Source organism: Myxine glutinosa, chromosome 7 (assembly GCF_964187855.1).
Source record: "Myxine glutinosa chromosome 7, kmMyxGlut1.1, whole genome shotgun sequence".
Classification (NCBI taxonomy): Eukaryota; Metazoa; Chordata; class Myxini; order Myxiniformes; family Myxinidae; genus Myxine; species Myxine glutinosa.
Genome location: NC_136267.1, coordinates 184737641 through 184752379, shown reverse-complemented (window position 1 = coordinate 184752379; position 14739 = coordinate 184737641). Strand labels below are relative to the sequence as shown.

General features: G+C 25.2%; 1 protein-coding gene and 1 non-coding gene across 3 annotated transcripts in view; one reads left to right on the top strand and one right to left on the bottom strand.

Annotated features, from left to right (window-relative positions):
• The window catches only part of LOC137431891 (voltage-dependent L-type calcium channel subunit beta-1), a 264252-nt gene that overhangs the window by 167495 nt on the left and 82018 nt on the right, over positions 1 to 14739 (top strand). Inside the window, exon 6 of one of the 2 annotated variants that reach the window (XM_078782618.1) lies at positions 1429 to 1562. The exons of the other annotated variant lie outside the window; for it this stretch is intronic. Within the exon in view, the coding sequence (XP_078638744.1) occupies positions 1429 to 1562 (134 nt within the window). The remainder of the gene's footprint in view (positions 1 to 1428; positions 1563 to 14739) is intronic. 2 annotated transcript variants of the gene reach the window in all.
• TRNAT-GGU (transfer RNA threonine (anticodon GGU)) lies at positions 14129 to 14201 on the bottom strand. Its single transcript has one exon. It is a non-coding gene; the product is annotated as a tRNA-Thr (tRNA).

Sequence of the window (14739 nt, the reverse complement as noted above, 5' to 3'; positions counted from 1 at the left end):
ACCTGTTCAACACATTTGATGCTTGCTTGAGTGATAGCAGTTGGTGCAATCTGAGATTGGTCAAAATCGCTCACCAATTCATGGCCATTTTAAAAGTTACTGCAACATTTAAACATTCAATTATCTTCTCCTTAAAGGTGCACCTCTCTAGGCCACTGAACGTGTGAATGTGATGGTTCTCATCTTGATTTTTAGAATACACAAAGGTTCAGCATTGAAGTATTATTATCTCACCTTGAACATAGTTTCGGTGAGCTTTTGGAATGGCACATCGTCTGTCCGTCAGTCCGTCCATCCATCCGTAAACACAATATGGCCGCCAGTGAAGTCGTAATACAGAAAGTAGGCAAAATCTCGAAAAATATGAAATATAGACACCTTAGAGTTGCACCTAATCAAATAGGGCTAATTTTGACACGGCGGGAAGTGACATCATCATCCCCCAAGTGGGAAATATCTCGAAAACGAAGGCTCATAGACCTCAAAGAATACTACCCGACCTAAAATATGTATTCTAAATTCAGCTGTTATTTGTACCTTGATCCATCGCCCCTCACTCCGCTTTTTCACAACCAGCCAGGTGAGCTCCAGGACCATTGGTCCTCTATTTTTTTGCATGCACTAAAAAGTCCACATCAACCTTAAACTGCTGTCCTTGTATTTATTAATTCATGGGTCAAATGTTTTGTACCTCATTGATTCATAGTGACTTCCTTTTTTCTTACAGTGTTATTCTTATGAATAAATATTGTGCATTGCAAAAATTATGCTTTTGTTGCAAGTAATCACTGTACTGTAATCATTCATTCAAACTGTTTGATGTAATGCTTTCTTCTCACATACTCTCAGTAAACACCAAGATTACTAATCCCAAGGCTCAAGGGAATACAGTTATCCTCCAAGGAAAAAAGAAAAGAAAAAGAAAATGCAGTGAATAGTCATTTGGACCACCTTTGGCCTGCTAATGTATTGTCACCTGTTTGTGATCCACACGAGTTATTTCCATCAGTGATGGTCCATTTGTTCCCAGTTTTCCTTGCTGGGGAGGAGGGGGAAAGGGTAGAGGGACAGGAGGGTTTCATTCAACTTTTTCCATTGTAGGAATAGATAGTCTTGATGAACAAACACCCTTTAGCCACTTCCTTGAAAGATAGTTGAGTTGCATGGGCTTGCACTCTCGTGCCCCTTGTGAAGTCAGTTAGAGTTGCATTTAATTATTGTAAGGCTGTGTGAGCTGAACTGAGATCTGTGTGAATAACCTTTGCCTTCCTTTTACCCTGAGGCTAATGCTTCTAACTTTTAGATTTTCTCTTTTTTCCTTTTTCTGATGTTCCCTCTGACTTGCTTTCCTACCCTTCTGATATCTGGATCCTACTGACTCCTGTTCCTTCTGACCCATGGTAACCCGTGAACCTCAACCCATGCCAGCCTATGACGCAGATGCCGTCAGCCTAGAGGGCGATGACACTGAGGCTCAGGGCAACCAGCGTTCACCAAAAGGCAGTTCTAGCAGCACGGGTGCTGTGCAGGGCGGTGGGAAACGCAAGGCCTTCTTTAGGAAGGTAAAGGCCTTGGATTGCTTTTAGTTCTTCCACTCGGCTTTTGGGATCACCAGATCCTGTTAGCAAAGACCAGTGTGCCTTGTGCTCTGTGTTCATTGCAGCCATCACTAAACTCAGGTCTTCACCAACCACAATCCTCGATCTTGATCTTATTTGTCCACAACTATACATCCCTTACTTTATTTTTAAGTGCAATTTAGGTTTCGGTGATAAATTAAATAATTCGACTGGCACAACTTATTGTGCTGTATAATTGTTATTGCAATTCATTTCAGTACTTTTTTAATTAACAAGGAGAAGTCAAAGGTTACAGCTCATGGAAAAGATGTTGGACATTTTCATGGACACCGTCGCACACTTTCATTGTTTGTCCAGTTTCAAATATTTGAGCCGTTCGTTTTCTAGGTTCCATACATCCTTAGAGAGCTGAAATTTTTCCCACGGTCCTCTTTTCTGGAACATTTTCATCCAACAAAATTAAATTTTAAAAATAAAATGTAAAAAATTTGGAAAACAAAAAAAATAGGTTTAAAACTTTAAAATAAAAATAAAAGTGTGCAGCCCTAAAAGATGTTTTATCGTTTACCTATTTTATATTCTTAATACAGGAAAATAAACTTTATTTTATATTCTTAATAAGGAAAAATAAACGACAGTCAACCCTCGTTAATCCGACCCCGTTTAATCCGGAAATCCCACTATCCAACCAAAACATCCAGGAACAGATTTCTGCCATTCATTTTATCCCTCTATCCGCAAAATCGTTTGTGGGACAATCTCGCTAATCCGACATTGGGTGCTGGGAACAAAGTAGTCTGGATTAACGATGGTTGACTGTATTGTATTTTATGTCCTTCATACAGAAAAATAAAATATTTTATGTTATTCATACAGAAAAATAAACTTCATTTAATATTCCAAATACAGGGAAATAAACTTTATTACATGTTTTTTTTGTTTGTTTGTTTGTTTTGTATACAAGATCGAGGCTAGTGTAAGAGCTAACATTAATCACACAAAAAATAAACGGACACAAAAAAAAAGCATATAATAAAGGGAGCGGGAAACAAGATGGGGAGAGAGAGAAAGAAGCACACAAGTACAACATTAGAGAACAGGGACATCAGGAGATCTGTGGGAGGGAGAGGGCTTGGGGAGAGGAGGCATGGAAAAGGGGGGGGGGGGGGGAGTGGTATAAAACACATGGACACTGCTGGGACTTTAAGGAAAGAAGTCGGTATTTCAAAAAAGTGGATCTGGGGTGTTATTAACTGGGGGTAGAAAAGATCAAGGTTTTGGATGGGGGAAGATAAGAGATGGTGGGGAACAGCTGTTTTGAAAAGTGTGCAGCCCTAAAAGATGTTTTATCGTTTAACCATTTTATATTCTTAATACAGGAAAATAAACTCTTTTATATTCTTAATACAGGAAAATAAACTTTATTTTATATTCTTAATACAGGAAAATAAACTTTATTTTATATTCTTAATACAGGAAAATAAACTTTATTTTATATTCTTAATACAAGAAAATAAACTATTTTATATTCTTAATACAGGAAAATAAACTCTATTTTATATTCTTAATACAGGAAAATAAACTTTATTTTATATTCTTAATACAGGAAAATAAACTCTATTTTATATTCTTAATACAGGAAAATAAACTTTATTTTATATTCTTAATACAGGAAAATAAACTTTATTTTATATTCTTAATACAGGAAAATAAACTTTATTTTATATTCTTAATACAAGAAAATAAACTATTTTATATTCTTAATACAGGAAAATAAACTCTATTTTATATTCTTAATACAGGAAAATAAACTTTATTTTATATTCTTAATACAGGAAAATAAACTTTATTTTATATTCTTAATACAGGAAAATAAACTCTATTTTATATTCTTAATACAGGAAAATAAACTCTATTTTATATTCTTAATACAGGAAAATAAACTATTTTATATTCTTAATACAGGAAAATAAACTTTATTTTATATTCTTAATACAGGAAAATAAACTTTATTTTATATTCTTAATACAGGAAAATAAACTTTATTTTATATTCTTAATACAGGAAAATAAACTTTATTTTATATTCTTAATACAGGAAAATAAACTTTATTTTATATTCTTAATACAGGAAAATAAACTTTATTTTATATTCTTAATACAGGAAAATTAACTTTATTTTATATTCTTAATACAGGAAAATAAACTTTATTTTATATTCTTAATACAGGAAAATAAACTCTATTTTATATTCTTAATACAGGAAAATAAACTTTATTTTATATTCTTAATACAGGAAAATAAACTTTATTTTATATTCTTAATACAGGAAAATAAACTTTATTTTATATTCTTAATACAAGAAAATAAACTATTTTATATTCTTAATACAGGAAAATAAACTCTATTTTATATTCTTAATACAGGAAAATAAACTTTATTTTATATTCTTAATACAGGAAAATAAACTTTATTTTATATTCTTAATACAGGAAAATAAACTCTATTTTATATTCTTAATACAGGAAAATAAACTCTATTTTATATTCTTAATACAGGAAAATAAACTATTTTATATTCTTAATACAGGAAAATAAACTTTATTTTATATTCTTAATACAGGAAAATAAACTTTATTTTATATTCTTAATACAGGAAAATAAACTTTATTTTATATTCTTAATACAGGAAAATAAACTTTATTTTATCTATCTATAATTCCAGTAATCTCTGTACGTCTGTACGTCTGTTTGTCTGTGACCGCTGTTTCTCGACAACCACGGGTCCGATATACTTTTAACTTGCCAGGTATATTGCTGGGGACCCGAGGATGTGCCTTTTCAAGGTTTCATATTAATCGGACAATTACTTACCGAGCTATGTCCAAAAAACGATTCAACCAATCAGAGAGCAGCGAACTATCGCGTGTGCCGAACGTGGCGGACACACTATGCCTCGGATGGCACATTTGAGAGCGTATTCATTTATTTCACGTTTGCAAACTATGTTGGCGTTAAACTATGTTTTAAAACTAATAAAAACGAATTTGCGATTCATTCGCTTTCCTGCGCGTTTGTGCACGCGATGGCGATTTCTTTACCAAACTCCGGAAGCCGTTCGCTTTGGACCAAACCATTTCATGTAAATAGAGGGGGGGGATATAATTTTAGATATAGATATAGTACGGGCAATGCCCTAGTATTCTTAATACAGGAAAATAAATTTATTTAATTTCTTAATACAGGAAAATAAACTCTATTTTATATTCTTAATACAGGAAAATTAACTTTATTTTATATTCTTAATACAGGAAAATAAACTTTATTTTATATTCTTAATACAGGAAAATAAACTTTATTTTATATTCTTAATACAGGAAAATAAACTCTATTTTATATTCTTAATACAGGAAAATAAACTATTTTATATTCTTAATACAGGAAAATAAACTTTATTTTATATTCTTAATACAGGAAAATAAACTTTATTTTATATTCTTAATACAGGAAAATAAACTTTATTTTATATTCTTAATACAGGAAAATAAACTTTATTTTATATTCTTAATACAGGAAAATAAATTTATTTTATTTCTTAATACAGGAAAATAAACTCTATTTTATATTCTTAATACAGGAAAATTAACTTTATTTTATATTCTTAATACAGGAAAATAAACTTTATTTTATATTCTTAATACAGGAAAATAAACTTTATTTTATATTCTTAATACAGGAAAATAAACTTTATTTTATATTCTTAATACAGGAAAATAAATTTATTTTATATTCTTAATACAGGAAAATAAACTTTATTTTATATTCTTAAGACAGGAAAATAAACTTTATTTTATATTCTTAATACAGGAATATAAACTATTTTATATTCTTAATACAGGAAAATAAACTCTATTTTATATTCTTAATACAGGAAAATAAACTTTATTTTATATTCTTAATGCAGGAAAATAAACTTTATTTTATATTCTTAATACAGGAAAATAAACTATTTTATATTCTTAATACAGGAAAAGAAACTCTATTTTATATTCTTAATGCAGGAAAATAAACTTTATTTTATATTCTTAATACAGGAAAATAAATTTATTTTATATTCTTAATACAGGAAAATAAACTCTATTTTATATTCTTAATACAGGAAAATAAACTTTATTTTATATTCTTAATACAGGAAAATAAACTTTATTTTATATTCTTAATGCAGGAAAATAAACTTTATTTTATATTCTTAATACAGGAAAATAAATTTATTTTATATTCTTAATACAGGAAAATAAACTTTATTTTATATTCTTAATACAGGAAAATAAATTTATTTTATATTCTTAATACAGGAAAATAAACTCTATTTTATATTCTTAATACAGGAATATAAACTTTATTTTATATTCTTAATACAGGAAAATAAACTTTATTTTATATTCTTAATACAGGAAAATAAATTTATTTTATATTCTTAATACAGGAAAATAAACTTTATTTTATATTCTTAATACAGGAAAATAAACTTTATTTTATATTCTTAATGCAGGAAAATAAACTTTATTTTATATTCTTAATACAGGAATATAAACTTTATTTTATATTCTTAATACAGGAAAATAAACTTTATTTTATATTCTTAATGCAGGAAAATAAACTTTATTTTATATTCTTAATACAGGAAAATAAACTTTATTTTATATTCTTAATACAGGAAAATAAACTTTATTTTCTGTTCTTAATGCAGGAAAATAAACTTTATTTTATATTCTTAATACAGGAAAATAAACTTTATTTTATATTCTTAATACATGAAAATAAACTCTATTTTATATTCTTAATACAGGAAAATAAACTTTATTTTATATTCTTAATACAGGAAAATAAACTTTATTTTATATTCTTAATACAGGAAAATAAATTTATTTTATATTCTTAATACAGGAAAATAAACTTTATTTTATATTCTTAATACAGGAAAATAAACTTTATTTTATATTCTTAATGCAGGAAAATAAACTATTTTATATTCTTAATACAGGAAAATAAACTTTATTTTATATTCTTAATACAGGAAAATAAATTTATTTTATATTCTTAATACAGGAAAATAAACATTATTTTATATTCTTAATACAGGAAAATAAACTTTATTTTATATTCTTAATACAGGAATATAAACTATTTTATATTCTTAATACAGGAAAATAAACTTTATTTTATATTCTTAATGCAGGAAAATAAACTTTATTTTATATTCTTAATGCAGGAAAATAAACTTTATTTTATATTCTTAATGCAGGAAAATAAACTTTATTTTATATTCTTAATGCAGGAAAATAAACTATTTTATATTCTTAATACAGGAAAATAAACTTTATTTTATATTCTTAATGCAGGAAAATAAACTTTATTTTATATTCTTAATGCAGGAAAATAAACATTATTTTATATTCTTAATACAGGAATATAAACTTTATTTTTTATTCTTAATACAGGAAAATAAACTTTATTTTATATTCTTAATGCAGGAAAATAAACTTTATTTTATATTCTTAATGCAGGAAAATATACTATTTTATATTCTTAATACAGGAAAAGAAACTCTATTTTATATTCTTCATGCAGGAAAATAAACTTTATTTTATATTCTTAATACAGGAAAATAAATTTATTTTATATTCTTAATACAGGAAAATAAACTTTATTTTATATTCTTAATACAGGAAAATAAACTTTATTTTATATTCTTAATACAGGAAAATAAACTTTATTTTATATTCTTAATACAGGAAAATAAACTCTATTTTATATTCTTAATACAGGAAAATAAACTTTATTTTATATTTTTAATACAGGAAAATAAACTTTATTTTATATTCTTAATGCAGGAAAATAAACTTTATTTTATATTCTTAATACAGGAAAATAAATTTATTTTATATTCTTAATACAGGAAAATAAACTTTATTTTATATTCTTAATACAGGAAAATAAATTTATTTTATATTCTTAATACAGGAAAATAAACTCTATTTTATATTCTTAATACAGGAATATAAACTTTATTTTATATTCTTAATACAGGAAAATAAACTTTATTTTATATTCTTAATACAGGAAAATAAATTTATTTTATATTCTTAATACAGGAAAATAAACTTTATTTTATATTCTTAATACAGGAAAATAAACTTTATTTTATATTCTTAATGCAGGAAAATAAACTTTATTTTATATTCTTAATACAGGAATATAAACTTTATTTTATATTCTTAATACAGGAAAATAAACTTTATTTTATATTCTTAATGCAGGAAAATAAACTTTATTTTATATTCTTAATACAGGAAAATAAACTTTATTTTATATTCTTAATACAGGAAAATAAACTTTATTTTATATTCTTAATGCAGGAAAATAAACTTTATTTTATATTCTTAATACAGGAAAATAAACTTTATTTTATATTCTTAATACAGGAAAATAAACTTTATTTTATATTCTTAATACAGGAAAATAAACTTTATTTTATATTCTTAATACAGGAATATAAACTATTTTATATTCTTAATACAGGAAAATAAACTTTGTTTTATATTCTTAATACAGGAAAATAAACTATTTTATATTCTTAATACAGGAAAATAAATTTTATTTTATATTCTTAATGCAGGAAAATAAATTTTATTTTATATTCTTCATGCAGGAAAATAAACTTTATTTTATATTCTTCATACAGGAAAATAAACTTTATTTTATATTCTTAATACAGGAATATAAACTTTATTTTATATTCTTAATACAGGAAAATAAACTCTATTTTATATTCTTAATACAGGAAAATAAACTTTATTTTATATTCTTAATACAGGAAAATAAACTTTATTTTATATTCTTAATACAGGAAAATAAATTTATTTTATATTCTTAATACAGGAAAATAAACTTTATTTTATATTCTTAATACAGGAAAATAAACTTTATTTTATATTCTTAATGCAGGAAAATAAACTTTATTTTATATTCTTAATACAGGAATATAAACTTTATTTTATATTCTTAATACAGGAAAATAAACTTTATTTTATATTCTTAATGCAGGAAAATAAACTTTATTTTATATTCTTAATACAGGAAAATAAACTTTATTTTATATTCTTAATGCAGGAAAATAAACTTTATTTTATATTCTTAATACAGGAATATAAACTTTATTTTATATTCTTAATACAGGAAAATAAACTTTATTTTATATTCTTAATACAGGAAAATAAACTTTATTTTATATTCTTAATACAGGAATATAAACTATTTTATATTCTTAATACAGGAAAATAAACTTTGTTTTATATTCTTAATACAGGAAAATAAACTATTTTATATTCTTAATACAGGAAAATAAATTTTATTTTATATTCTTAATGCAGGAAAATAAATTTTATTTTATATTCTTCATGCAGGAAAATAAACTTTATTTTATATTCTTCATACAGGAAAATAAACTTTATTTTATATTCTTAATACAGGAATATAAACTTTATTTTATATTCTTAATACAGGAAAATAAACTCTATTTTATATTCTTAATACAGGAAAATAAACTTTATTTTATATTCTTAATACAGGAAAATAAACTTTATTTTATATTCTTAATACAGGAAAATAAACTTTATTTTATATTCTTAATACAGGAAAATAAACTTTATTTTATATTCTTCATGCAGGAAAATAAACTTTATTTTATATTCTTAATACAGGAATATAAACTTTATTTTATATTCTTAATACAGGAAAATAAACTCTATTTTATATTCTTAATACAGGAAAATAAACTTTATTTTATATTCTTAATACAGGAATATAAACTATTTTATATTCTTAATACAGGAAAATTAACTTTATTTTATATTCTTAAAACAGGAATATAAACTTTATTTTATATTCTTAATACAGGAATATAAACTTTATTTTATATTCTTAATACAGGAAAATAAACTCTATTTTATATTCTTAATACAGGAAAATAAACTTTATTTTATATTCTTAATACAGGAATATAAACTATTTTATATTCTTAATACAGGAAAATTAACTTTATTTTATATTCTTAAAACAGGAATATAAACTCTATTTTATATTCTTAATACAGGAAAATAAACTCTATTTTATATTCTTAATACAGGAATATAAACTTTATTTTATATTCTTAATACAGGAAAATAAACTCTATTTTATATTCTTAATACAGGAATATAAACTTTATTTTATATTCTTAATACAGGAATATAAACTTTATTTTATATTCTTAATACAGGAAAATAAACTCTATTTTATATTCTTAATACAGGAAAATAAACTTTATTTTATATTCTTAATACAGGAAAATAAACTTTATTTTATATTCTTAATACAGGAATATAAACTATTTTATATTCTTAATACAGGAAAATAAACTCTATTTTATATTCTTAATACAGGAAAATAAACTTTATTTTATATTCTTAATACAGGAATATAAACTCTATTTTATATTCTTAATACAGGAAAATTAACTTTATTTTATATTCTTAAAACAGGAATATAAACTTTATTTTATATTCTTAATACAGGAAAATAAACTCTATTTTATATTCTTAATACAGGAATATAAACTTTATTTTATATTCTTAATACAGGAAAATAAACTCTATTTTATATTCTTAATACAGGAAAATAAACTCTATTTTATATTCTTAATACAGGAATATAAACTTTATTTTATATTCTTAATACAGGAAAATAAACTCTATTTTATATTCTTAATACAGGAAAATAAACTTTATTTTATATTCTTAATACAGGAATATAAACTATTTTATATTCTTAATACAGGAAAATTAACTTTATTTTATATTATTAAAACAGGAATATAAACTTTATTTTATATTCTTAATACAGGAAAATAAACTCTATTTTATATTCTTAATACAGGAAAATAAACTTTATTTTATATTCTTAATACAGGAATATAAACTATTTTATATTCTTAATACAGGAAAATTAACTTTATTTTATATTCTTAAAACAGGAATATAAACTTTATTTTATATTCTTAATACAGGAAAATAAACTCTATTTTATATTCTTAATACAGGAATATAAACTTTATTTTATATTCTTAATACAGGAAAATAAACTCTATTTTATATTCTTAATACAGGAAAATAAACTTTATTTTATATTCTTAATACAGGAATATAAACTATTTTATATTCTTAATACAGGAAAATAAACTCTATTTTATATTCTTAATGCAGGAAAATAAACTCTATTTTATATTCTTAATACAGGAAAATAAACTTTATTTTATATTCTTAATACAGGAATATAAACTTTATTTCATATTCTTAATACAGGAAAATAAACTTTATTTTATCTATCTATAATTCCAGTAATCTCTGTATGTCTGTATGTCTGTGACCGCTGTTTCTCGACAACCACGGGTCCGATATACTTGAAACTTGCCAGGTATATTGCTGGGGACCCGAGGATGTGCCTTTTCAAGGTTTCATATTAATCGGACAAGTAGTTACCGAGCTATGTCCAAAAAACGATTCAACCAATCAGAGAGCAGCGAGTTATCACGTGTGCCGAACGTGGCGAACAGACTCTGCCTCGGACGGCACATTTGAGAGCGTATTCATTTATTTCACGTTGGCAAACTATGTTTCCGCTATGTTGGCGTTAAACTATGTTTTAAAACTAATTAAAACTAATTTGCGATTCTTTCGCTTTCCTGCGCGTTGTGCACGCTATGGCGATTTCTTTACCAAACTCCGCAAGCCGTTCGCTTTGGACCAAACCATTTCATGTAAATAGAGGGGGGGGGGATTGTCACCGTACTCGCAAGCTGTTCGCTTTGGACCAAACCATTTCATGTAAATAGAGGGGGGGGATTGTCACCGTACTCGCAAGCCGTTCGCTTTGGCTTTGCGAATGGACCAAACCATTTCATGTAAATAGAGGGGGGGGGGATATAATTTTAGATATATATATAGTACGGGCACGCCCTAGTATTCTTAATACAGGAATATAAACTTTATTTTATATTCTTCATACAGGAATATAAACTTTATTTGATATTCTTAATACAGGAATATAAACTTTATTTGATATTCTTAATACGGGAATATAAACTTTATTTTATATTCTTCATACAGGAATATAAACTTTATTTGATATTCTTAATACAGGAATATAAACTTTATTTTATATTCTTCATACAGGAAAATAAACTCTATTTTATATTCTTAATACAGGAAAATAAACTTTATTTTATATTCTTAATACAGGAATATAAACTATTTTATATTCTTAATACAGGAAAATTAACTTTATTTTATATTCTTAAAACAGGAATATAAACTTTATTTTATATTCTTAATACAGGAAAATAAACTCTATTTTATATTCTTAATACAGGAATATAAACTTTATTTTATATTCTTAATACAGGAAAATAAACTCTATTTTATATTCTTAATACAGGAAAATAAACTTTATTTTATATTCTTAATACAGGAATATAAACTATTTTATATTCTTAATACAGGAAAATAAACTCTATTTTATATTCTTAATGCAGGAAAATAAACTCTATTTTATATTCTTAATACAGGAAAATAAACTTTATTTTATATTCTTAATACAGGAATATAAACTTTATTTTATATTCTTAATACAGGAAAATAAACTTTATTTTATATTCTTAATACAGGAATATAAACTTTATTTTATATTCTTCATACAGGAATATAAACTTTATTTGATATTCTTAATACAGGAATATAAACTTTATTTGATATTCTTAATACAGGAATATAAACTTTATTTTATATTCTTCATACAGGAATATAAACTTTATTTGATATTCTTAATACAGGAATATAAACTTTATTTTATATTCTTAATACAGGAAAATAAACTCTATTTTATCTATCTATAATTCCAGTAATCTCTGTGTGTATGTGTGTGTGTCTGTGTGTTTGTCTGTGACCGCTGTTTCTCGACAACCACGGGTCCGATATACTTGAAACTTGCCAGGTATATTGCTGGGGACCTGAGGATGTGCCTTTTCAAGGTTTCATATTAATCGGAGAAGTAGTTACCGAGCTATGGCGATTTATTTACCAAACTCCGCAAGCCGTTCGCTTTGGCTTTGCGAATGGACCAAACCATTTCATGTAAATAGAGGGGGGGGATTGTCACCGTACTCGCAAGCCGTTCGCTTTGGCTTTGCGAATGGACCAAACCATTTCATGTAAATAGAGGGGGGGGATTGTCACCGTACTCGCAAGCCGTTCGCTTTGGCTTTGCGAATGGACCAAACCATTTCATGTAAATAGAGGGGGGGGATATAATTTTAGATATATATATAGTACGGGCACGCCCTAGTATTCTTAATACAGGAAAATAAACTTTATTTTATATTCTTAATACAGGAAAATAAACTTTATTTTATATTCTTAATACAGGAAAATAAACTTTATTTGATATTCTTAATACAGGAAAATAAACTTTATTTTATATTCTTAATGCAGGAATATAAACTTTATTTTATATTCTTCATACAGGAATATAAACTTTATTTGATATTCTTAATACAGGAATATAAACTTTATTTTATATTCTTAATGCAGGAAAATAAACTCTATTTTATATTCTTAATACAGGAAAATAAACTTTATTTTATATTCTTAATACAGGAAAATAAACTTTATTTTATATTCTTAATGCAGGAAAATAAACTTTATTTTATATTCTTAATGCAGGAATATAAACTTTATTTTATATTCTTCATACAGGAATATAAACTTTATTTGATATTCTTAATACAGGAATATAAACTTTATTTTATATTCTTAATGCAGGAAAATAAACTCTATTTTATATTCTTAATACAGGAAAATAAACTTTATTTTATATTCTTAATGCAGGAAAATAAACTCTATTTTATATACTTAATACAGGAAAATAAACTTTATTTTATATTCTTAATACAGGAAAATAAACTCTTTTATATTCTTAATACAGGAAAATAAACTCTATTTTATATTCTTAATGCAGGAAAATAAACTCTTTTATATTCTTAATACAGGAAAATAAACTTTATTTTATATTCTTAATACAGGAAAATAAACTTTATTTTATATTCTTAATACAGGAAAATAAACTTTATTTTATATTTTTAATACAGGAAAATAAACTCTTTTATATTCTTAATACAGGAAAATAAACTTTATTTTATATTCTTAATACAGGAAAATAAACTTTATTTTATATTCTTAATACAGGAAAATAAACTTTATTTTATATTCTTAATACAGGAAAATAAACTTTATTTTATATTTTTAATACAGGAAAATAAACTCTTTTATATTCTTAATACAGGAAAATAAACTTTATTTTATATTCTTAATACAGGAATATAAACTTTCTTTTATATTCTTCATACAGGAAAATAAACTTTATTTAATGTTAAATTGATATATGTGGGAAAATTACATGCCCAGACCAGGAATTGAACCCAGGTCCTCTGGAAAACCATACCAGTGCTCTATCCCCTGAGCTATCTGGGCAACCCTGACTGAGCATGCAACCTGACCCAAGAATCTCCTATCCCCCCTCCCCCCCCCCCCCCCCCCCACTCCACACACATATGATTGCCACTCTCTTTCAGTCAACTCTTCCCGGCACTCGCTGCCAACCATAGGAGCACCAACGGCCTGAACTCGATAAAGGGGTGCCAATTTCATTCATACACCTGCATGAAGAAGTAAATGTATTTTATTTGCCAGATGTAGGATGCCCCTTTATATGAACGTTTCTAGAGCATTACTTGGTTCCTCCTAAGAACACAAGGGCAGTGAATGATTTTTTGCACACAAGATTTTTTGAATGTCCCTTCTTTTCTATTGTTCGACATTTTCTATAAGCTATGGAATGGCCCTTCTTTTCTATACTTTGCCAGATGGCACATGCCCTTATATAAGGGGGCCTTTTCTATGCCACTGGCATTTCACCCAATAATACATTTTAAATTCAGGATGTAACAACAAAATGTGCAAAAGTCAAGGGGTGTGAATACTTTCTGAAGGCACTCGTTGTTTCGTATGC